Consider the following 23080-nt stretch of genomic DNA (forward strand, 5'->3'; position numbering starts at 1 on the left):
GGTGTTGGAAAGGTGGTAAGAATTACGACCAAAATCAGCTATGAGCTTGCAGCTCCACTCCGCCCATGACTGCTGCTTCCAGCCTTCATACCGGCGGTGCCACGCCGCTGCACCTTCCCGAAGACGGTCTAAGACCACATACCATTTCTGATTCTCTGTCCAGGCTGTGCGCATTGCTTGCGCGTTGACGGTTACCACCAAGCGGTCGGCGTCGTTTCAGACCCCGTGGAATTCCGGTAGATCGCAGACGGCTGGTGATTGTGGGGTGGCAGGTGGCAACGCAGAGATCACCGACGCGAAGTAGTCGAGCTGGTGTGATAGCTCGATGAGAGAAGACCGAAGCTGCCTGCGTAGCTCCGGTGTGCTTGCCTCAAGGTCGTATTAGACAGCTACATCCAACACTGCGTTAATGTCACACAATGCTGGCAACATTGTAGGAGCTCGCTTGGTGATCAAGGCTGTCAGTTTGTTAGTCTCGACGCGGAGTAGCGTGATGATACGCCGCAGGTCCGTGGTGCTGTCGGGCGTTAAGCCCGAAGAGTCAGTGATCATGGTCTTTGAGCAAGTAGCAATTGCAGCACTCACTCCGGTGAGGTCCACGAGCAGGGAAGCTTGGACGGCGTTCCATGGCACCTCGTTTGTTGACAGTGTACCGCAACGTGAGCGGCATTTTCAAGGGACAGGAGTCGGTGCGGGTCCCTGCCGTAAAACAGTGGCAGGGTTTCAATAAGGTCATAGCCTAGAACCACAGGGGTGGCCTGGACGCCATCCACAGGTGGTCTGAAGGGTGGCTGAAGCGGCGGGTGGGACCCCATTGCTAAGGAAGCGTGAAGGGCGTTCCTTGATGGAGAAGCCCGCACTGCCGACGAACCACGAAGACACGTACCGGTGGCCTTCTGCAGAGGGTTCACTTGTCGGACTGCGCCATTGTAATGTACTAGACAGTGAACAAGAGACAACACTCGATTCAGGGCCAGCTGTTCTTATTCTGACTTCGTTCTTCTCTTCTTGGCTCTAGCTACCCGCGTGCCGCAGCGCCAGCGTCTTTCTTGGTCATGACAATATATATATATATATATATATATATATATATATATATATATATATATATATACTTGTGAAAAATTTGCCCACTCTCACCCTCTCCCCCTGCCGAAATTATCAAGGACAATTTGGCGTGGATGCAGAGCGTTCTGTGTGCCCCGTCTCCTGCCCCATTCCATGCGCCCTCGTATGCCGAAGTCGTCTCGTGTCCTCCTGTACGAATTATACCTGTGCCTGCGGACGTCGTATACAACCGTTTGGCCATGATGGCAGCCACGGCACCAGTACAACCACGCTTACCTGCCATGGCGCCTGAAATTCATTATGACCGGACGGCAGGCCACTCAGGTTTCAACAAAACATACGAACGCATCAAGACTCGCTGCTTCTGTTCTCACCTCTCCACTAGTGTTTCTAGTACAAAGCTTCTTGTTTACAATGCCAGCACCAAAACGTTTGACATCTCGTCGCGCCGGCCTTCTACAACCTCTTCCGTGACCGTCAGCTCCCTTCGAGTTCGTCGGCATCGGCCTATACGAACCACTTCAGCCCACACCCACCCGTCACCACTAGATTGTTACTGCCGTGGACTATCTTATTCGCTACACTGAGACGGCAGCTCTTTCTTGTGGCACTGCTTCCGAAGTGGCTGGCTTTATCTTGCGTGCCGTTGCTTTGCGCCACGGTGCTCTTTGCTTGTGTTCTCCTGAGTGACCAAGGCAAGGCATCTCTCGGTCGCCTGTGTTTTACATACACAAATTCTTCCTTCATACGTGACGTCGTTTGACTATATATATATATATATATATATATATATATATATATATATATATATATATATATATATATCCACCACACTGTTTTTGTGTGGTTCGTCACACGCTTCCCTCCTCCCCCGAGGGAGACGTAGATGCAGGGCCGAATGATATCGTTTAGGTCTCCCGACATGAACGATGTCAGTCTGGCGACCGAGAGGATCCACGCTGTGGTCGATCTTTTACTTAACTGCCGAAATCTTGCGTATGAACGTATAGGGTCCTGTCATGATTGAGCTGAGTTGGCCGCGGTTCGGGTGCCAGGGTGTTTCATATAGATCAAAGTCTCCCACTTGAAGCTATAATGGAAGGAACTTCTTGTGAAGTATGATCTTCTTTTTCTCGTGATATACCACTGAATCGCGGACTGCATGTGCACGAGCTTCCTGCAGATTTTCGGCAGCGTCTAAAAAGAGATAGGGATACGATGGTGTGCCATACATAAGAAAGCAGTGTGGGTAGCCTGCGACTCCGTGACGTGTTCTATTGTACTCGTCAACAACTTCAGAGAGGAGACGCAGCCATGGTTTTCGGAGTTTGTCGTTGAACTTGCATCGGAGGCGAAAAACTATCGTCTGATTAGTGCGCTCGCTTAGGCCGTTACACTGCGGGCGTTGTGAGCTTTTAAGACATTGCAACGCTGCGTGATCCGTGATCACAGTGAAAGGTTTCCCGTGTAGATAACAGTACGATTTATCGATGGGGTCAATAATTGGTAAACATTTGAGTTCTGTGATGGCATAATTAATTTTGTGCTTTAGTAACTTCCGTGAATGGCAAGCAATTGGGTGTTCTGTGCCTCCATCCTCTGCCTGCTTCAATACTGCGCTGATGCTTATGTTGGATGCATCGCAGTATACCACACAAGGCTTAGTGGCATCGTAGATGATAAGGATTGGCTCTTTTGTCACGCATTTCTTAAGCTAATTGAAAGCCAGTTTACACTCTGAATCCCAGTTTAAGGTGGCGTCTTTGCTGAGCAGGCGGCGAACGATTTGACTTAAGTGGTCGATGTATCGACGATAAACATTGACAGTGCCGAGAAAACGCTACAACTCTTTAGGGCGTGATGGTGTCGGAAACTGTAGGATTGTGTCCACGTTGCTTTGATTTGAAGTGACGGTGCCGTGCGAAACCTTGTGCCCCAGGTACTCAATGGAGGTACGAGCGAATTGACATTTCTTTAAATTCAGCTTGACGCCTTCGCTTTTGCAAGCTTTTAAAACGCCCTCTAGATGTCTCAGATGGTCTGGAAACGTGTCAGAATAGAACACGTCATCGAAGTAATTCGTGACGTTCGGCAGACAGTGTTTCGCCAATATGAATTTGACAGCCCGTTCGAAGGTGGCCGGAGCATTCCGAAGAACAAAGGGCATAACGAGCCACTCGTAGTGACCGGTACATGTGACATATGTATATATTGTTAGATGGCGTTCAGTACCCTCAAGACTTTCCGTTGTTGTCTCGAGTATGGGCCCCGCAACCTAAACTGGAGTGATGATGAGTACGTACAGATGAAAAGGGACGCATTAATAATGCTCACACTTATCTTCCCCGCCTACTTGAGCAGCCGGCTTGGCCGAGATTACGGGAAAGGTACGGAAAACAAAGGGTTTCAGACGTGAAACGTGGGCTATTTCGTAGGCACAGTAACAACGGTCCGAGGCACCCTCGACGGGAGTGACAAGTTAATTGACTGGAGATGTTTGTTCACAAACAAAGTAAGGTACGAGAAAGCGTGACAAACTTTTCACACAATCCGGGTGTTCGAACAGGCGTCCAAAGTAGTACTTCATCTCCAGGACGGAAGGTGACGTCTCGATGGAAGCTATTCTAGCGTTGCTTGTGGTCTTGTTGACTTGCGTCCGTGTTGAGTTGAGCACGTTGCTGTGTGTCAGCGAGCCTCGAGACTAAATGCTCTCGCATAGCTACTTCGTGGACGTTTTTGTTGTTACATTGAAGAAAGAGGCGTCAATGGTGAATGTTGGCGCACTACCATAGACGAAGAACAAAGGTGAATGCCCGGTGGTTCGTTGAACAGCTGTGTTGCGTGCAAACGTTACCAACGGCAAGATTTTGTCCCAGTTATTATGGTTCTGTCTGATGTACATGAATATCATGTCGATTAGAGTCCGGTGGAATCGCTCTGTCAGGTCATTTGTCTGTGGGTGATAAGCGTATGTGGTCGTATGAACTTTGCCACAAGTTTTTAGGATTTCATCGAGAATTGTAGATGGGAAGGCCTTGCCTCGGTCACTCAAGAACGCGCGAGGTGCACCATGACGCAACATAATGGCTTCTAAAAAGAAGGCGGCAACGTCTGAGGCAGAGCTAGTGCATAGAGTAGCAGTCTCCGTGTATCGTGTGAGGTGGTCGACTGCTGTGACGATCCAGCGGTGCCCCGCTGGGGTTACGGGAAAAGGTCCGACGAGGTCTATTCCAAAAACGACAAAGGTGTATCAAGACATAGAATGGGTTGTAATAAGCCAGCGGGAGCTGAAGTTGGTCGTTTCCGTCGTTGACAAAGTGCGCAAGCAGCGACATAATTAGCCACAAAGGCAGAAAACCAGACCAGGAGAAACGGCTCCTAACGCGGTTGCAGGTCTTCTGATATCCTAAGTGTCCACCTGAAGGGTCGTCGTGCAATGCTTTGAGAACTTGTTTTTACAGCAAATGGGGAAGTACTGGCACCCACCGACGGCCATTACCATTGTAAGTATAGCACTGCAGAACATTGTTCTCTAGTTTGAACTGCCGTAGCTGGCGTCGTAGTCTGGCATTTGGTGGAAAAAGCGAGCCCATCAAGGACCGTATACGTCAAAAATGTACTCGTGCAAACGGAGTATCCAGCGACCGAGGCGCCCAGACAATTTCTTCAGCGAGGACAACCAGCATAGAGCATGGTGGTCTATAATCACAGTGAAGGGGCGTCCATACAGATAAGGTCGAAATTTCTGGATAGCCCAAATGACAGCAAGACATTCTTGTTCTGTTATCAGTAGTTCTCCTACGCTGGTGTTAGTGCGTGGCTGGCATACGCAAGTAGTCGCTCACGTGAAGTGTCGTCACGCTGGAGGAGGACAGCACCAATTACGTGGCCGCTGGCATCTGTGTGCAGGAAAGTGGATGCACTCTCATCGAAGTGACGGGTTGTGATGTCAAAGCACTCTTAAGGGCTTGGAAAGTACACTCGTACTTGTTAGTCCAAGTCAAGGCTGTTCCTGACGTCACAAGCTTGTGTAACGACCCCGCAATGTCAGCAAAGTGACTGATGAAGCAGCGGAAGTAAGACGCCAGGCCCACAAAACTTCGCACTTGTTTTTGATTGCCCGAACTTGAAAAAATAATCATATCAGCAACCTTGTCAAGGTTGGGTCGAACGCCATCTTTGCTGACAGTGACTTTGATACTTGTGCTGGCGAAGTGCCACTTCTTTGTATTGAGCTGAAGGTGAGCGTTTGAAATGCACGTTGGAACTTCGTCCAAACGCTCAAGGTGCTGAGGAAAACTAGAAGAATAAATTAAGATGTCGTCTAAATAACATAAGCAGGTTTTCCACTTGAGACCACGTAAGACAGTATCTATCATGCACTCGAATGTTGCTGGAGCGTTGCATAAGCCAAAAGACATGACTTAAAACTCGTAAAGCCCGTCAGGCATTGCAAACGCTGCTTTCTTCTTGTCTGCTTCACACATAGGTATTTGCCAATACCCGGATCGGAGGGCGAGGCTGGAGAAATATTCTGCGCCTTGTAGGGAGTCCAAGGCATCATTTATGTGTGGCAACGGATATACATTTTTTTTCGTAGTCTTATTGAGCTCTCTGTAATCGACACAAAAGCGGACAGGGCCATTTTTTTTCCGGACCAACACCACTGGAGACAACAAAGAGCTGGATGAAGGTCGAATAATATTCCGTTTGAGCATGTCGGCGACGTTTTCTTCGATGATTTACCCTTCCGCTGAAGACAGGTGGTACAAGCGGTGACGTACAGGGGAGCTGCCTTCGGTTTCTGTGCTGTGCTCTGCAACGGAGGTGCGGCCCAGAATTTTGGAATGTAAGTCAAACGAAAGGCAGTGCTCTTGGAGAGGTCTAAGTGGTCTTCCTTTTGCTCGGTCGGCAGTGAGGTGAGGACTTATGGTAGCATTTAAAGCAACAGTGGTAGCATTCATATCAATTGTAGCAGACAAAGGCGGTGATTCTGCGTCACAGGGAACCAGCGAAAAAGGCTCGCTCTCAGCGAAGCAGCTCACAGCAGTGCCCTGGGGCAGCACCACTGGCGAAGAAGTTCGGTTCAAGGCGGTGACCAACGTTTACTGTCGTTAAACAGCACAAGGCCGGGTGCAATGATAAGCCCCGCAAGTTTGGAGCGCACTGATAGAGCTATGAACACCTCACCGTTAACTATAGTGTCCGAAGTGTTCGTGAAAATTCGCTCATCTCCTGGCGAAATGAAACAATCAGCGACATCAACAAAACAGAAGCAGTATGGATCGACATCGGAATTAACTCTCAGTAGCTCACATATGAATTACTTGTTGACGACACGATATGAAAGCTGATTCCAAATAAAGGAAGTCCCATCTTAAAATGACTGTGTGAGTGCACAAAGAAGTACAAGAAACTGAATGTGGTGAAGGATACCATCTATGAAAACTCGGACTGTTCAAACACTTGAAGGCTGAATAGGGACTCCATCTGCGCAACGAAGGGAAGGGCCATGGTAGAGCTTCCTAACGTTTTTCAAGCGAGCACAAAAGTCTGCTCGAATGACGGAGAGTGATACGCTTGTGCCTACCAGTGCCTCTGTCTGTATACCTTTAACACAAAAACAAAAATTTGATGGGCGTTCCGGAGGAGTTTGACGCAGTTAGAAAGGTGCAGTTTTCTCTCCCGAAGCTGCACTGTTTAGTTTTCCAGTTGGCGGTCGGGAATTGAAGTAGGAGGTCGGAGGGAAGAAGAGGAACACCGCATCGGTGAAGCTGAGTGACGACGTGAGAAACGGGAACTGCCAACTGAGCCAAACTTCTGCAGAGATGGCGACCAACGTGTGCTGTTCTGATACCGTCGGCAATAGGGTGTTCCAGTTGTGTAGAAGTCGTCCCATTCGATTTCATCGTATCTTCGTCTTCCGTCTTGCTGACGGCGTCGGCAAAAGCTTCAAATATGACCACGGATGCCGCAATATAAGCAAGTCGGCTGCGTAGTGCGCCAGGCATTGTAAGGCTGAGAAGATGGTCGCGGTGCGAGTGAGTTGAGCGAACCATGCACTTCGGGCGCTGGCAGCTGTTTTTGAAGCGGACATGACAGGAATCGAGATACTGCGTGAGGCATTGCGACACAAGATTACTTAACGAAACAGAGAGCCACACACTTAGGTGGTCGTAGCAGTGGTCAGAAGTGACGTCTGTTTAACACTTCGATCAGTCTTCTCATATTGAACCTAATTACTGCTACTGAGACTCCTAATATACGAACCGAGTAAGTCACTACTAACCATATAAATGGGTAAGCAGCAGGTTTTACTGCATGCAAGAAAACTGAACGAGCAGTGGCCCATTTCATTATTATTTTGATGAAATGGACAAGTTACAAAGCGCTGTCGTATGCGTTTTCTACAGTCATAACCATTATGAACATCAGCTTGACTATGCCCACCGCACGACAAAGGCGTCTCCTGCGTTCGACCAGTCAAGTCGGTCCTGTGCTTGCTGCTGCCACTTTATACCCGCAAAATTGTGATCTCATCTGGCCACCTAACATTTTTGTCTCCCCTTCACCCACTTGCCTTCGCTCTGAATCTATATTAAGATCCTTAATAACCAGCGGTTATCTTGCCTTTGCGGTATACGTTCTTGCAATGAGCATTTCTTCTTCTTCATTTCGACTATGACATCCTTTAAAACCCGTTTTTACCTGACACACTCTGCGCTCTTTTTGTTTGCTTGCTGCATCGTCGTCAAGTTAAGATGAAGCATCTTTGTAATCCTCCCAATTTCTGCTCCGTTGATAGATACTACGCAGATAGATACATGCAGCTGTTCCTCTTTTTCTTGAGATGTTCTTCCTCTGCAGCTGTTCACCTTCTTTCTGAGAGATTGAAGCAATCTACAATTCATGATTTCGGAATGCTTGCTGATTGTGCTACAGCCTATTTATGTTTTTCTATTTACTTCAATGTTGTGGTTCGGCTCTGCAGCTATTATCTGTTCAAAGTGAACGTACGCTATTACAACCGATGGTCCATTGCTAGCTATATCAAAGCGCTGTTCTATTCCAAGGTTGTTGCACATTACTTTCGTTTCCTGGAAAATTATTTTGAATCCTTGTCTTCATAAATTACTCAGCCCGGACTTTCTCAGCAATACAATGTCATCAGCGAAGGACAGGGGAATAAGGCACTCTCATTTACCTCGTATTCCTAAGTCTTCCCATTCTAGGTCCCTGAAAACCTCCTGTAAGTACGTGGCAAACATTATTGGGGAGATCGTATCCACTTGTCTTACGCCCTTCTTCATTAGTTTTCTGTAGCTTCTTTATAGAGCACTATGTTGAAAGTAGATCCGCTGCAGATTTCATGCAGGATGCTTATGCATGCATCGCGAGCGCCCGGATTCAGCGGTCTCTACATCACTCCTGATGTCTCTACTGAATCAAATCGCCTCGCGTATTCTATGAAGGCTATGTATAGTGGCTGTGTGTATTTCTAGCATTTATTGTCTTTCTTTCAGCACAAACCTTATTTAGTTATGAATGTGCTCAGTTGTTGAGTAGCCTGTACGTTATTCTGCGTGATTCTTTGAGTGATTGAATACTAGCGATGTTTTATTTCTGTTAGCAATTACCTTTGTAAATAGCTTGTATACGACGAATAGCAAGCTGGTCGGTCTGTAATCCTTGAAGTCCTTCTCGTCCCGTTTCTTACGGATTGAGATGAGAATAGCATTCTTCCATTATTCTGGTACCCTTCTCGTCAGGAAACACTTTGTAAACTGGGTGGTCAGTTTTCCATCAAAAACTCTCATCCGTCTTTCAGTAGATCTGATGTTACCTGATCCTCACCAGCAGCTTTGCCTCTTTACAATCTTTCCAAGGCTTTCCTGACTTCTGTCATTACTGGTGGGACGTCATTTTGGGTGCTGCTAGGTCTTACAATATGGTCGCGGTTGTCCCCGCAACTGTACAGATCTCTGTGAAACTTCTCCAATACTTTAACTGTCTTTTTGACATTGGTAGTTACTTTGTCTTAATTGTGCCTGCATATATCTAATTTTTGCGTATACCAAGTTGCTTCTTCACCGCTGCGACGATTTTCCTCGTTCTGTTGAACATGTTCAATCCTCTCAAATTTATAGATTCTTACATCGGATACCTCACGCTTAATAAAGAACTTTGAAAACTCTGCCAGTTATAATCAGCCAGCTGTGTTTGAGGCTCTCATGCTTTGAGAATTCTTAATGATGCTCTTCGTCTCCTCGTACAGCTGCTGTTGTCTTTTCTAAATACCGTGCATTCAACTTTTACTGCACACTTCCTAATGAGACTCGTCCGATTATCATTTGTAGTGTCGACGCCAAGGCCGCTTTTCTCGATGAGAGCAGAGTATCTGTTGTGCAGCGAGACTCTGAATTCATGTAATTTTCATACTGGTGCTATCTCATTGACTGGCTTTTTGCGTATCAGCTTCTCTCATTCGTTCTTTAAGTCTAGGTGGATTCGACAACATAGCAATCTATGGCCACTACATTGTACCTTGCCAAACACGTTCACATGCTGCACGATGCTTGCGTGCATTTGGAATAATGTTCATTTTGTTCTTACCTTCTGCGTTAGGGGTCCTTCATGTCTACTTACGGTTCACTCGTAGTCGGTAAAAAGTGATAAACAATCGTAAAATATAGCGTTCTGTTAGTTCAACTAATACCTACCTGGCATATGTAGTACCAATGCCATAATCTCTCAATGTTTGTTCTCCAGCTTGCTTCTTACCTTACTTTGGCATTGAAGTCGCCCATCAGTGCAGTATACTGTTCTGTTTTTATATGTGAAGCATTTCTTAGCTAACTTCGGCGACTTTGACCGTATCTATCTACCTCTCTAGCTGCCTATGACCTATAGCTTTCCTGGCCGTTTCAATAATGGTATCGCATACCAAACTTGGTATGATATAACATGACTCTATGAACAACATATCTTACTAGCCATAACATGAAAATCTTGACATGTATATCATTATTGTCATAATTTACATTTTTGGTCCTGCAGCTCTTGCGGTGGTTTCACTCACATGGCATTTTGGAAAACTGGTATGGTATAACATGATTGCATGGCGAACACAAGCGAGAGACCCTAACATGAAAATAATGACATACGTGTCATGTAACAACACGAGAACATGCAACACTGCTCGCGGCCATTTCACTAGCGTCTTATATACAAAATTTGGTATCAGGTGCGCAAATGAATGACGAAGGTATGTGACTGGTGTAAACATAATACTCATGATATGCGTGTCATGTAATAACATGACTACATGCCATGCTCATGATGCGCTTGCGGCCGTCTTGCTAGCTTCGCTTATACGAAATTTGGTATAATGGGACGTGAATGGATGACGAAGGAATGATACTGGTGAAAACATGATAAACATTATATGCATGTCATGTAACAACATGACTACGTGCTGCGCTCATAATGTGTTCTTCCCGTTTTGCTAGTTTCACATGTCCCAAACACGGTAATACGTGAAGCCAATGGACGACGAAGGTATGTGACTGGTACGAACATGATAATCATGAGATGCGTGTCACGTGAGAACATGACTAGAAGCCTCAGTCAAGTCGCCAATTCATTTCGACGTGACATTGTGTGCGTGCTCACCTGCGTTCATTTCGTCGCGCCACGCCAGCGATGCCACCCAAGGCGCTCATCCTGCGATATACTCACAGGCACGCGCCGCGCTCCGTTGCTTTGACGCATGCGCGTTTAGGCACGCCCGGCATCCCTCCTTCACGAAAAGAGGGAGACGCAGTGTTGCCTGCGCAACGCATCGGCACGAAATGCCGCATGTCGCATTTTGCGCCGGTTGCCGCATGTCGCATTTTGCGCCGAAGGATGCTGGTCGCACCTGGCCTCAGTCTATAAGTGCTCACGTTTTGCTAACGTGGCATCGCTGTGCTCACCGTGAGCACCCGTCAACGGTACAGTGGAGTATAATGGGCCCTTTATGATGCACTAGTGGCTGTTTTGCTAGCCCCACATATACCAAATTTGGTGTTACGTGACGTCAGTGAATTACGAAATATATGAATGGTGCAAAGATGATAGTCCTGACACGCGTACACGCGTGTAATGTAAGAACATCACAACGTACAATAGTTATGGCATGCTCGTGCCCGTTTTGCTAGCTCCGCATATACCGAATTCGGTATCACATGAAGTTAATAGATGACGGCAGTATACTACACATCCAAGCATGATAATCATGGCACGGAAGTCATGTACGGCATGCTTTATCTCCACCTCGTACCGTTGTGCTGATTTTAGGTGACATATCAACATTTATTATTGGTGTTTCACATCTCATCGAGTCCCATTGTACGTAAGATCTGCCCATTTTTTCACCTTCCTAATCACTGATTTCACGTCTTCATAGAAGCTTTCAACTGATAAACCTCCTTGGCTGGATGTAGGCGTGTAGGTCTGTACCATATTCATTGTGTACCTCTTATGAAGATTAATTACGAAAGCTGCCATTCTTCCATTATTGCTTTAGTATTTCTCTATGTTAAAAGCTCTAGTTATATGGACAAGGAACCTCATCTACAGTTCCCTTCTGTCAGCCAAGCCACGATAGCAAAGGTGGTGCTCATTCTGTAGCGCTGTATTCGGTCATTCCAGCGATGCAGGTGGCGCCATGCAGCCGTGCTCTGAAGCTGTGACACGGTGATAATCTGCGACGTAGTTCTGCTGTCTCTCAGTAGTAATGAACCAATGAACGTGTCGTCACGCTCTGCGATGCTGACGTGCGCGCTCGCGACATCACTGCCACGTTCACCATTTTGACGTACCGTTGCACTGCCTATAGTCGCTGGAATGGTCGAATAGGCCTCTTCTGTCCTCCTAGCCTACCTGAGCCTTCTTAAATCCCCAATATAGCTCTAATAGTAGTGTTCAATGAAAACAATTGCCAAAATTATAGAGCACCTGACCGAAAGTCGGGCGATATCACTTGATCTCATGCCCCAAACGAAGGAAGTTGAAAGGCGGCGTGCGAGAACGGCCAGATATGTATAGTCATTTAGCGGACGAATGTATAACTTCAAACCTACATCGTATTCTACAATTTGATATGCAAAACAAAGGCTGCTTTGATTTGTCTAATTGATACGATCTCCAACACACTGCTTCAACACATGGGTTCATCTATATATGTATAAGCATCGACTAAAAGGCCGGTTTCGGTGAGAAGGAGCTTGTACTGCCGTTTCACCACATCTAGCAACTTAACGATGAGTGAAAAACCCACTGCTTCTGTCTAAAATTTTTTATAACTAAGTTTTGCTCCCCGGCCATCAATTATACAGTATTGGCCGCCATGTGTCATATATTTACAGGGACGTGCTTACTTCAACATTTTTTCAAAGGACGGCAAAAGAAAAGGGGGTGGTACCAATTTTCAATTGATCAGTCGGATGTTTTATTACCAATGCGGTTAATGAAGCATGATTCGAATAGTCACTAAAAAGAACTTTCTGCGGAAATACTCGTAATTTAATTTTTATACAAGCGTACAGGGTTCGTTTGTTATCTGCTACCATCCGGTAAAAATTTTTGGGCGTCCGAACTTTAATTCACTAGTATATTTAGGGCTTCCATTGCCTCCATTACCGCACTACCACATGGACGGCACTTCTTTTAATCAATAAACAAATCACAACAATTAGCAACACGGAACCAGGCGAATTCCAGAATCAAAAACGTCACGAAACAAATAGATGCTGCTTTGTAAAAGACTGAATCCCTTAGTTTCGAACGAGCAGCTTCGTTGCGGCCACAAGTGTGGCTGATTGGGTGGGTTGGTGCGAGTTTGTACGAGTATTTCTCGCACTAATAATTATGAACTTACGCTGACCTCATCGAGACATCTCTAGACTATTGCATTCTGCTTGTGAAATGGTTGTTAAGTTACAAAATACGTCTCTAGGTAACGCAGATATAATCTCGCTAGATGTTTAAATTCTTCATACTATCGCCTGCTTTTTTTAACCCAGACAAACGACCTTGTCCAGTGGATGTTGTCGTTGAATCTGGACTTCCTCAATGAGACGAGAATGGCTGCAGTTGATCCATTTGATATCATCGTGCGGGGCTCACTTAACCTCGGAGTCAATGCCATAGTCAGTATTTTTTTCGACAGAGATCAGTTTTTGGATGGGAAAAGAGCTATGAAGGTAAGTCAACGAACTGTCATTGCTGTTTTTGCCAATTTATCTATTTCTTTATTCATACCTCAAATGCCACGTCAGCAACTATTACATGTGGCATGGGCTGGTATAGTTTATATTGGTTTCGATGAATCCATTGAACCTGATATGGCTGGATTAGTGCGCAACATAGACAGCAGAATGCCTACAGATGTCAGGCATAATAATAAGAGGGTATGGCACAACGAGTGCTATGAGAGTTCGTGGGCGAACAGAAATATTAGGCAGATGCTAATTACGGCTTATCAAGTCTATATTTGCGTAGCAATGTTACTGGTTGTTCATGCTTTAAGAAGAATATACAATAACAGTGATGGTCGTAAAAAGTAGTTAACCGAGCCAAGTTTGGTTAACCTCTCTGCCTTCCCTCTCTCTCTGTCGACTAAGAACCTGTTTCTTCGGAAAGGCGAAGCAACAGTTCTGACGGAAATAATTGGGAATGTTAAAGGGCCCCTAAACCACCACCAGACACTCGCGTGATTCTCTCCGTGCCTTTCCTTTATTGACAACAGCTGTCATGAGGTCACCTGTAAGATTAGGTGACGTCGCAAGCAACAGACGGAGTTACTGGGCGAATGAGAGCCTGTTTTCTGCAAGCAGATGCGCGCACTTTTTGCGCCTCCACCTCGTACGCAGAGAAAGGCCACTAGTACGAACGACGCCGAGCGAAAAAAATTGCCCGCAGCTTCCCTCGGGGGAACACTGAGGAGGATGCGGAGCATATAATTGGTTAACAAGGTGTTAAAGTGCGACTTACTTGGGTCGATGGCTAAATTGGTTAACGTGGTTGAGAAATGGGGTGTTAAATTGCGACTTACTTGGGTCAATGGCTAAATTGGTTAACGTAGTTGTAGGAGGGGGTGTTAAATGAGTGAACACGTACACACGTATGTGAAAGGGCGGCGCTGGTCGAAGGGACGTCGATCATTGTGTTTGTGGATTCGTTGGAATTCATTTCACCACGACCTTGGACGTCGACGCGCCGTACAAACCAACCGACGAGCGGCAACTGAGCGAGCGAGCGCCGACCTTGAGTATATATACAGCGCGACGGCGCATGCACTGTCAGCTGTTGCATGTTCTCGAAGCGCGACGGCGCATGCGCGTCCACTGGAAAATCAGGAGAATTGTAGAATGTTCTCGAAGGGGAGAAGCGCGTGCGGCACAGATGGTGGGTGACGGTGCATGCGCGCGTCAGCTGTCGAATGTTCGAGAAGGGGGAGAACCGCAACGGCGCATGCGCGCGCGTCAGCTGCCGATGTTCTCGAAGCGCGACGGCGCATGCGCGCGCGTCAGCTGCCGATGTTCTCGAAGCGTGACGGCGCATGCGCACTACATTATATAGCTAGCGAATGTTCGTGAAGAGGAGAAGCGCACGCGGTGTGTAGAGGAGGAAGGGATGCACAGATGGTGGAAGAAGGAGGAGGAAGCTTGCGGACGGCGCCGCACTACAAGCCTCGAGTATTAGATGCTCCGCATCTAAAAAGGAGCGAAACAATCAAACGCGTGCAGCCCCGCCAGCGTTCCTCGTACATACTCGTGTACAACTGGAACGCCACAACAAAATTTTGACCTCGGGGTGGTTTAGGGGCCCTTTGAGTGCCGTAGTGGCAGCCGCAAGCGCCTCTCGAATCTGACCCCACAAATATCTGTACAGAACACTCGCGTAAAATAAGGCACTGGGCTCAGGCTAGCTGGAACTGATTCATAACACTCGTAAGCGCCGAAGGACGTATACGTAAGACGAGCGAATAACATAGGACAAGTGCTACTTTCAACAGAAACTTCAATGGAAGGGGACAATAAATATATAAGTGTAGTCTCAAGAAAAAAAGAGCAAAAAGACAAGACAAGAATAAATGTTTAATTGACAAAGATCAAGCTAATACTGAGTTCATTTGCGCCAACGCCTGTTTAGGGCGTATGCGCCGGCACGGGTCTAGGTTAACACATTCTTAACCATCACGTTGGTAGCGCCTGCAGAAATGCAAGGAACTCCACTCTTTAGATTGTAGCGCATGAGAAAGTCACATGATGCACGCCTTGGCACTTCATCTGCGGAGGCGATTTCCCAATTAAGTTCACTTGCGTAAGAAAACTTGAAGTACACTCTCGCGCTCTCGTGGCCCGTGAAGAAAACGCGCAGCCTAGTGCTGCCTATTCTGGCGCAACAAGGATAGCCGGCGATGGAAAGTTTGCGCGATGAACAAAATATTTTGGATAGAACGGGCACACCAAGCAAGAGACGAAGACACATGGGCGCTACTCGCAACACTAACAGCTGTTCCTTATTCCCCTTTTCAGCGCGAAGTAACTCTCTTGCCATTCTGCACCAACAAGCCCACTAGACGACAAGGGATGCCATCCAATTGTCCTTGGCAATGAATTTATTACGTTAACAGCAGAGACGCGCCCGTATTCGGTCATTTCAGCGACGAAGTTTGCTCTCTTTGTAGTCATGAACGCTTCTTTACACTTTGTGACGCTGACGAGCACGCTTGCGACATCACTGTCTCCCGTGATTTCGACCTACCGTCGCGCCAGCTATAGTAGCTGGAATTACTCAATATATGAACTTGTCCGTGTCACCAAGCAGAAGGACAACATTTATTCGCAACTTTCACAGATGGTGGCAGCGCCACGTGGCAGCCGTCATAACTGTCATTTGGGGGATGCCCACACAACCAGCTCAAGCCAGCGTTCAGTAGGCCTCACTTTGGCAGTTTACTGGTGCTTTATATTTAATCGCTGACAAATTTTACTAAGGTTATTCTGAATTTGATAAAGAACTACCAAAGTCGCACAAGTACTGCGAGTCGTAATAGCAATGAGATAATATTTATTGGTTGTTCACAGTGAGCTACACGTACAAGAATCACGAAATGCGTTGGGTGCCACTTGCACACGCCATGCAGTCATAGGCAAGGTTTCCTGCTTTGCACGAGCAGTAACCCTGCAAGTGAGGGCGAGCAAAAACATTTTGTACCAGCGGTGCGTTGCTACCTCTTTGATCACGCTTCAGCACGTAAATACAACTAAGTGCATTTTGTTCAGAAGCACATGAAAGCAGCATTTATGCCGTGCAAAGCAATAATAGGGTTAGAACACTTACGTCACAACTCACTGGTGGCTAAATCATCTGAGTGGATGGTTGCGCTCTTCAGAGCACAACTGATTCTTTCGTAGCCTTGTACCAACGCTGAAATACATAGGACGAGAAGCAGGAGCGTCACGTTGCTCTGTACCTGTGTCACCTTTGCTTCCCTGTGAGATGCTTCGGATGCGCTAGGCCTCTGAAGCGTGCAGCCATCCGCTCGCGTGACCCTGCTTAGAGTGAACGAATATGCGCATATACTTCGTTCCACACACATCAGCAGCAAGTACTTCATTCGTGTGCAGCGTTCGGGCCTGGGGAGCAACAGATTATTCTGTACAACCTTCGGGTAAGGATTTCTATAGGTGCAGTTTACACATGCAAGGTCGGCGAAAATACCCCATCGAATACCCCATATTTCTTTGATGTATTGGGAACTCTCTTGCACCTACTTCAGTAACCGCTGGCGTGGCAACAGGATTTTTCTCCCGTGAGTTCAGGGACCACCGCGTGCTGCGCTCTCATGATCTAGGACATCGCCGCCGCACTGACTGCTATGACCACCACATATTCCGCGGCCCTAGCCATAAGCTCTCCGGGAGGCTTACCCGGCGATGCAGCGCGAATAATTCGCACTGCCACGAGATCGTCTCAACAACTGGGCAGCTTGGCATTTCTGTACTTCTCGTTCTGTGTGCACCCATGAGTACCGGGGCCACCACGGGTATGTTCGGAAACACTGCCTAGAGCTTGTCGGAAGCCTCACTCGATAACAACCCGGAGCACTTGCGTATACTCACGCAACTATCACAGCAGCTTGACCGTTTGGCATCGTCGAAGTTCCGATACACACCGGCCGCATTGTCACTATCGGCTATTTGTGCGATACTGGAGTTCCACGGTTTACAGGATGACGTCTTCGGCTGTGTCGAGACCACAGCTCACTCGACACCTTCCGTAGGTAGAAAGATCATCAAAAATGGCTAGTAGCCATTGACCCCCTTCGCGAGGCCGCCAAGGCATGCTAATGAAGTCGTCCAGCTGCGATCGTGGTCGGAATGGTGTGGTAAGCTGACTAGCCTCTTACGCGCACTTTTACAGTGAAAGTTTTTATGAGATCACAACTCAGGTCATGCGCAGCGCAGTTGTTGTCCGCCACCACCACGGTAGCCGGTGTCTGTAACCAAATCGCACAAACTTAGAAAAAAAAACTAGCACTAATGACACAGTGGGGCTCGAACATGGATACGCTGAGTACCAGTCCCGTATTCTACTACAACTGAGCCACGCCGGTGCTTGGTATTTCTTGGCCAACTTGCCTAGGCAGGCTTAAGGTCGGAAAACCAATCGCGTTAATACGACTCACAAAGCGTTTCAAAACGGTGAAAGAACAACCTGTCGTCGCACAATGCGAAAAGCGTAACGATTGGGTCGTCCGATGCTCAAACCCATTACAGAAGCCTGTTGTTGTTCAACTGATAACTGTGACGCATGCCCACTTCAGGCATAACTCCTCATCGTGTTCAGCCACTAGATGAACAATTGGCACAAAATTTTGCACATGTGTTTAGCGGATAATACGCTTTTCAGAAGAATGACAAAAATTAGCATGGCAAATGCCAGCTCACAACCCAAAAACTTTTATTATTAATGCCGTAGTGGTCAACAAGCGAATGTGCTTGCAGCAGTTACCCAATGAGGGTTAGACAAGACTCTCAAAGGCCACTCTTTTAGTTTTCGCTGCAACTGCGCTGTGCCTTCAGCACAAGCCTGGCGTGCTTTTTTTCTTTTTTTTTCTCTGGCGACCACATTCCAGCTAGCAGAGTCTCTGCCGTGCAGGAGAGCTATGAAGCTCCACTTCGACAGTGCAACTCGGGTGTCGATCCACCAGTTCTTCAGCGCGACAACCACAGAGAATCATACCGGATGTGCTGCATTGTCCTTCACCAATGCGCCCACTTTCAGACACCAAGATGAACTGGAGCAGCAGCTAGAACATCCCTCGAAGCCCTATAGCCCTCGAGCGAAAGCTTCTCCGTCTGTGCTACAAGTGAGGTCAGACGCAGGTGTGGCACTCCTCTGCTGCTCTCAGTACCCGCGCCGGTACCCGACGCCATTACGTCAGTGGAAGCGGCTAAGATCACTCCTCATACAGAGCAGTTAGAGGAGCCAGCCCTACCTTTGCTGAGGCTAGTGGGGGCGCAAGCATTGCCTTTGCTTGACACGCCTACAGTGTTGGTGCCAGTATAGCCCACGACAACGATTACTGGTCTCACTGACCAAGATCACGAGGAGAAAGCAGGTGCTCAAAATATAGACAGCAGCCAATATGGCGACAGCTTCACAGAATGCCTCGCCGCGGATACCAAGACCGGCCTTCAATTATGTTCGCCCCCACACATCGCAGATGTTACGTGCCCCCACTGGACAGCAGCTAAAGCACCCAGCGCACCTTCTGGGATAGGTACGGACGAAACGGGGCAGCCAGAGTCGGCCGCCTGAGTTGTTGCTGAAGACATCGTGTTGTGCGAAACAGTGGCTTCCGAGGAACAGCTATCACGAGAGACACTCGCTACAGGTCATGATGAATGATTGATGACTGCTACGGACAAGACATTGCAGATAAAGTGATATACTTGCAGCGTGGTCTAGTGTAAGGAAGCAAGCGTGGCGCCCAGGGACTGGCGCGAGCTGAGCTAGCGCGACGAGAAAGAAGCAGAAATCAGAATAACAACAGCCGGCCTAGCTTACAGGTGCTGTCTCTTACGACTTACCATTATATATATATATATATATATATATATATATATATATATATATATATATATATATATATATATATTCGGTTTCAGCGTTTCAGATTGCTTAGCAATATACCCTCTCTTGAAGGTTCATGTTTTCTGTGAGATATTGAGAAAGAGAATATACTCTATGGCACGCGTGATGCGCCCTTCACTAACTTTTACAAGGCACAAAAGCTGGTCATATAAGAATCAAAGCATCCGTAAGTTCAACGGTCAGTATCGGTGGCATGGGTCTACAATACGCTACAGACATACAATGAATGTTTTCCTTAGCTGCTAAGGAAACAATGAAAGTTGTGATAACCACAGTTGAGGCTGCAGCGCCTTTCAGAGATGCCTTTATAAGCCTTTTTGATGCTGGGTGCCGCTTTGGTACAGACTTTTTTTCGACGTAGAAAACAAGATGGCAAGCCATTGAAGAACCGGGAAAAGCCACCGCATACTGCTTGGGGTTAGTCACGTGATCGCGACATATGGCTCTGTTTTTGTCTGCCCTGCACAGATGTGCACGAAAAATGTCTCTGTCATCGATATATTTTTTCGCGCACCCGGACGCACCTCACTTCAAACTAGAATCCACCAGTACCTTATCGCGGAACGGCTTATTTCCGCCTGCATTCTCATTCGGCATTATCTGGCGGACAGAACATGGATTTTTCTTAACACTCTTGGGACTGAGCTGGCACACAACTATTGTTTTAAATTGCTTGTGTCCACTTCAAAGCGTATGGTTACCCTAACCGCAGGAGCAGCATGCATAAGCAACATGCCATTCTGACACTCGACTAATTGCTATAAATGTTCTGGAGGCCGTGTTCGCTTTTTTTGTTGCCCACCTTGTTGAACTAGCAACCCGCCATGCCATTTGAAGAACCATAATAAACTTTCATAGTACTACACGGAAGTATAATTAACACAAGAAAAGTGTTACAAGAACATGAACAATGTGGTCTTGCTGTGATTTTAGCGCGCTCATGGTAGTAGGATTTTGAAGAAGGCAATGCGCAGCTGAGCCTTACGCTGAGCTCCACTGGCTGTTAGTATAAGAAACACTGAGTCAGTAAAAGACATTCAAAACTCTACGTGGCGTTTGCCTTGCTATAACTGATCTTGAAGCTGAAGAGACCGAGTAATTCGAAGTGCGTGCCTTTTTCGCCGTTGCAGCAAGCCTGCAGAAAATGGTAATAATTCGTGTTTTTCTCGTCATCTACAGTTGAGCCTCAGCGAAGAAGAGAGTAAATCGCTACGGTGGAGGTTCAAGCAACCAGAATCGTCAAACTTGCGTCACTACGAGAGGTATCTGTCACTGTTTGGTGCCAATCCGAAGCAAGACAAGGAGCTCGCACTGAAATTATTCGGCTACGAAAGAGCACGTGAGAAAAGCTTGTTGATATATAGGGCAATAGTTTTTTATCTCTGCCATCAAATGTTGTGTGTGTTACATCAAATATCGCGTGAGTGCCGAGCAAGGCTACTCCATCTCATAACTGTCAGCCCTTTCATGATGTTGAGAGAATGCGTGGTGTTCTCGTATATGAGGAGGACGTAAAGACGACAGCTAACGTGGAGATTACTCGGACATGGGTAAAGATCTCGTTTTCAAGTGTGACAAGTAAAGTGAACTGGCTTTTAACATGCTGTATTTTTCTGTTATATTTTTTGCAGTTCATCACCTTGTGGTTAACGGAAGGTACGGGTTATTATGGGAGACCCTACAGATTGGCAGAATGGGAGGACACACAGCCCGAGCTGTGTCATCAGGTAACGTGGCCATGTTGCAAAGGTGTCTTTACCACTGCAAAAAAAAACTTTCGTTCAGTTTATTTTTCATTGCTTGAGTGAAAAAGAAAGCACTGAACGCAGTGATTAGTAACTATAAAAATGATGTATATGACACACGGCAAAGATGCGTTAAAATACTGAAGATTATACATGGCATCAATGCAGTACTTCGATACACCTAAAGAATAACCGAGCCCGCAAGCGGGAGAAGTCTAGGATTAAAAACGTTTAATATTTCACTCCAGGTTTGTTCGATAGTGTACAAGAGAGCAGACATACAACAATTATATTCGACAGATTCGTAGATGACAGCGAGTAAACGATCACTTCAAATGTTTCCTGCAGCGGCACAATTTTTCAGAGGGGCTGAAATCAGACACGGACAGGAAACCATCAACCAAACTACAACCACGTGTCGCATAAAAAAGCTAAGATCTAACACTAAATTTTGAAACAGGTATCAGCCTTCCGCCGTGACACAATGTGTACGACATTTATTTTCTCGACCCCATTATATAGAAAAGAAACTGGTCTAACAGAAGGCCTAGAAAACATAGGTTGTTTCATCAAATAGAAAGGCTCATTGACGCAAAAAAAAAGAAAATATGTTGTCCCTCCGGTTTTTGGTTCGTTGATATCAAGACCCATATCATGTGCTGCGTCAGCAAGACAAAAATGTACGACATTCTTTCGTCGTTTACACCAGGCAGTTCTTCTATTTATTGCCTTCCCATAGGGATACGTATATATAGAAATAAGACTCATGGGTTAAAGAAGGCGCAATAAGCGGTGAACGAAACGAAGTTACTTTGCAAGGAAGACACCCAGGATATACAAAAATAAATGGACTTTTTATACAACGACACTCTGTGGGAAGTGTATGTCGATCAATTTATTCTAAAAGGTAAAGTGACGTAACTCTCCGCCTAACGCCGTCATTGTGAAGGCTACAGTCATGCCCCGCATTTCTTTGTTTGTATTTCTCACATTCATTTTCCTTTCTATCATCTGTATCACATTATCTGCGTCATATTTTTATTCGGCTGAGAGCCGAACAGTACACTGTTGGTGCAGGGCACCCGGTTTTCTGCAGAATCGAAATTTCCCTAGTACTCTAGATCTACAGTCTTAATGTTCTGGCAGGAATTACATTGAACCGCACGGCTGAATAGATGATAAAACAGCATCATGGTCAAACAACTTGTCAACTACTCAGGGCTACGAGACTCAAGAAGTATTTGGCCACAGTAAGGTTGCCAATCAGATAATGCACTGTTAAACTCTCGTTTGATGACCACGCACCCGTGCATATCAATGGGAAATTGAAAATGGTTATTAAAAGCGCATTCGATGAATGATCCAAAGCGCAGTTGTGCTGGAAACGAAAGAATCACACCTCGAATGTTCGGGGTTCGAACCCTGTATGAACTAGATCAAGTCCACCTGAGCTTCCAGTGCCGACCGACAAATCGGTGTATACGCTTAATATCGCTTCCCTCTAACAGTGTCCGACGAATGTCACCGAAAAACAAAGTGTCCTCCTGTGAAGTAGTAAAAGACTTCACAAATACCAGACTTGAAAGAGGACGACAGAGATCTGGGGGCTGCACTGCTTAAACGGTGCCCACAAGATAACCTTCATTCATTTTCTTAGTAACATCTACGCGTGGGTTGTGTGGCAGCGTAACAGTAACTAGAATCAATTTGAGGCCCATGTCGTCATTATCCGCTTGCGAATATATGAGCTACATCTCTGATAACTATATATATATATATATATATATATATATATATATATATATATATATATATATATATATATATATATATATAATATAATGTAAATGCAAGGTCACAAGCACTATCAGCGTCGGTACAAAAGCAGCAAGAGCTAGCCGGATGTACGGGCAGCGTCGCAGCAGCAACCAGGCAGTCTTAGCTCGTGCCTCGCGCCAGCGTGTCGACATCGCTGCTGTAGTGGGCATTCCTCTTCACTACACTTCGTCCCCCGTCGGTAAAGGAGCCATCCTGGTTACTCACGGTGAACAGAGTAC

The 23080-nt window shown here is 46.4% G+C and overlaps 1 protein-coding gene across 1 annotated transcript in view; it reads left to right on the top strand.

Annotated features, from left to right (window-relative positions):
- The first annotated feature begins 13139 nt into the window (after positions 1 to 13139).
- Positions 13140 to 23080, top strand: part of LOC142803358 (neprilysin-1-like) — a 91155-nt gene continuing 81214 nt past the window's right edge. The window contains exons 1-3 of the mRNA XM_075888472.1: positions 13140 to 13313; positions 20458 to 20617; positions 20910 to 21005. Of these exons, the coding sequence (XP_075744587.1) occupies positions 13155 to 13313; positions 20458 to 20617; positions 20910 to 21005 (415 nt within the window). The 5' untranslated portion in view covers positions 13140 to 13154. The remainder of the gene's footprint in view (positions 13314 to 20457; positions 20618 to 20909; positions 21006 to 23080) is intronic.

The sequence above is a fragment of the Rhipicephalus microplus genome, chromosome 3 (assembly GCF_043290135.1).
Source record: "Rhipicephalus microplus isolate Deutch F79 chromosome 3, USDA_Rmic, whole genome shotgun sequence".
Lineage (NCBI taxonomy): Eukaryota > Metazoa > Arthropoda > Arachnida > Ixodida > Ixodidae > Rhipicephalus > Rhipicephalus microplus.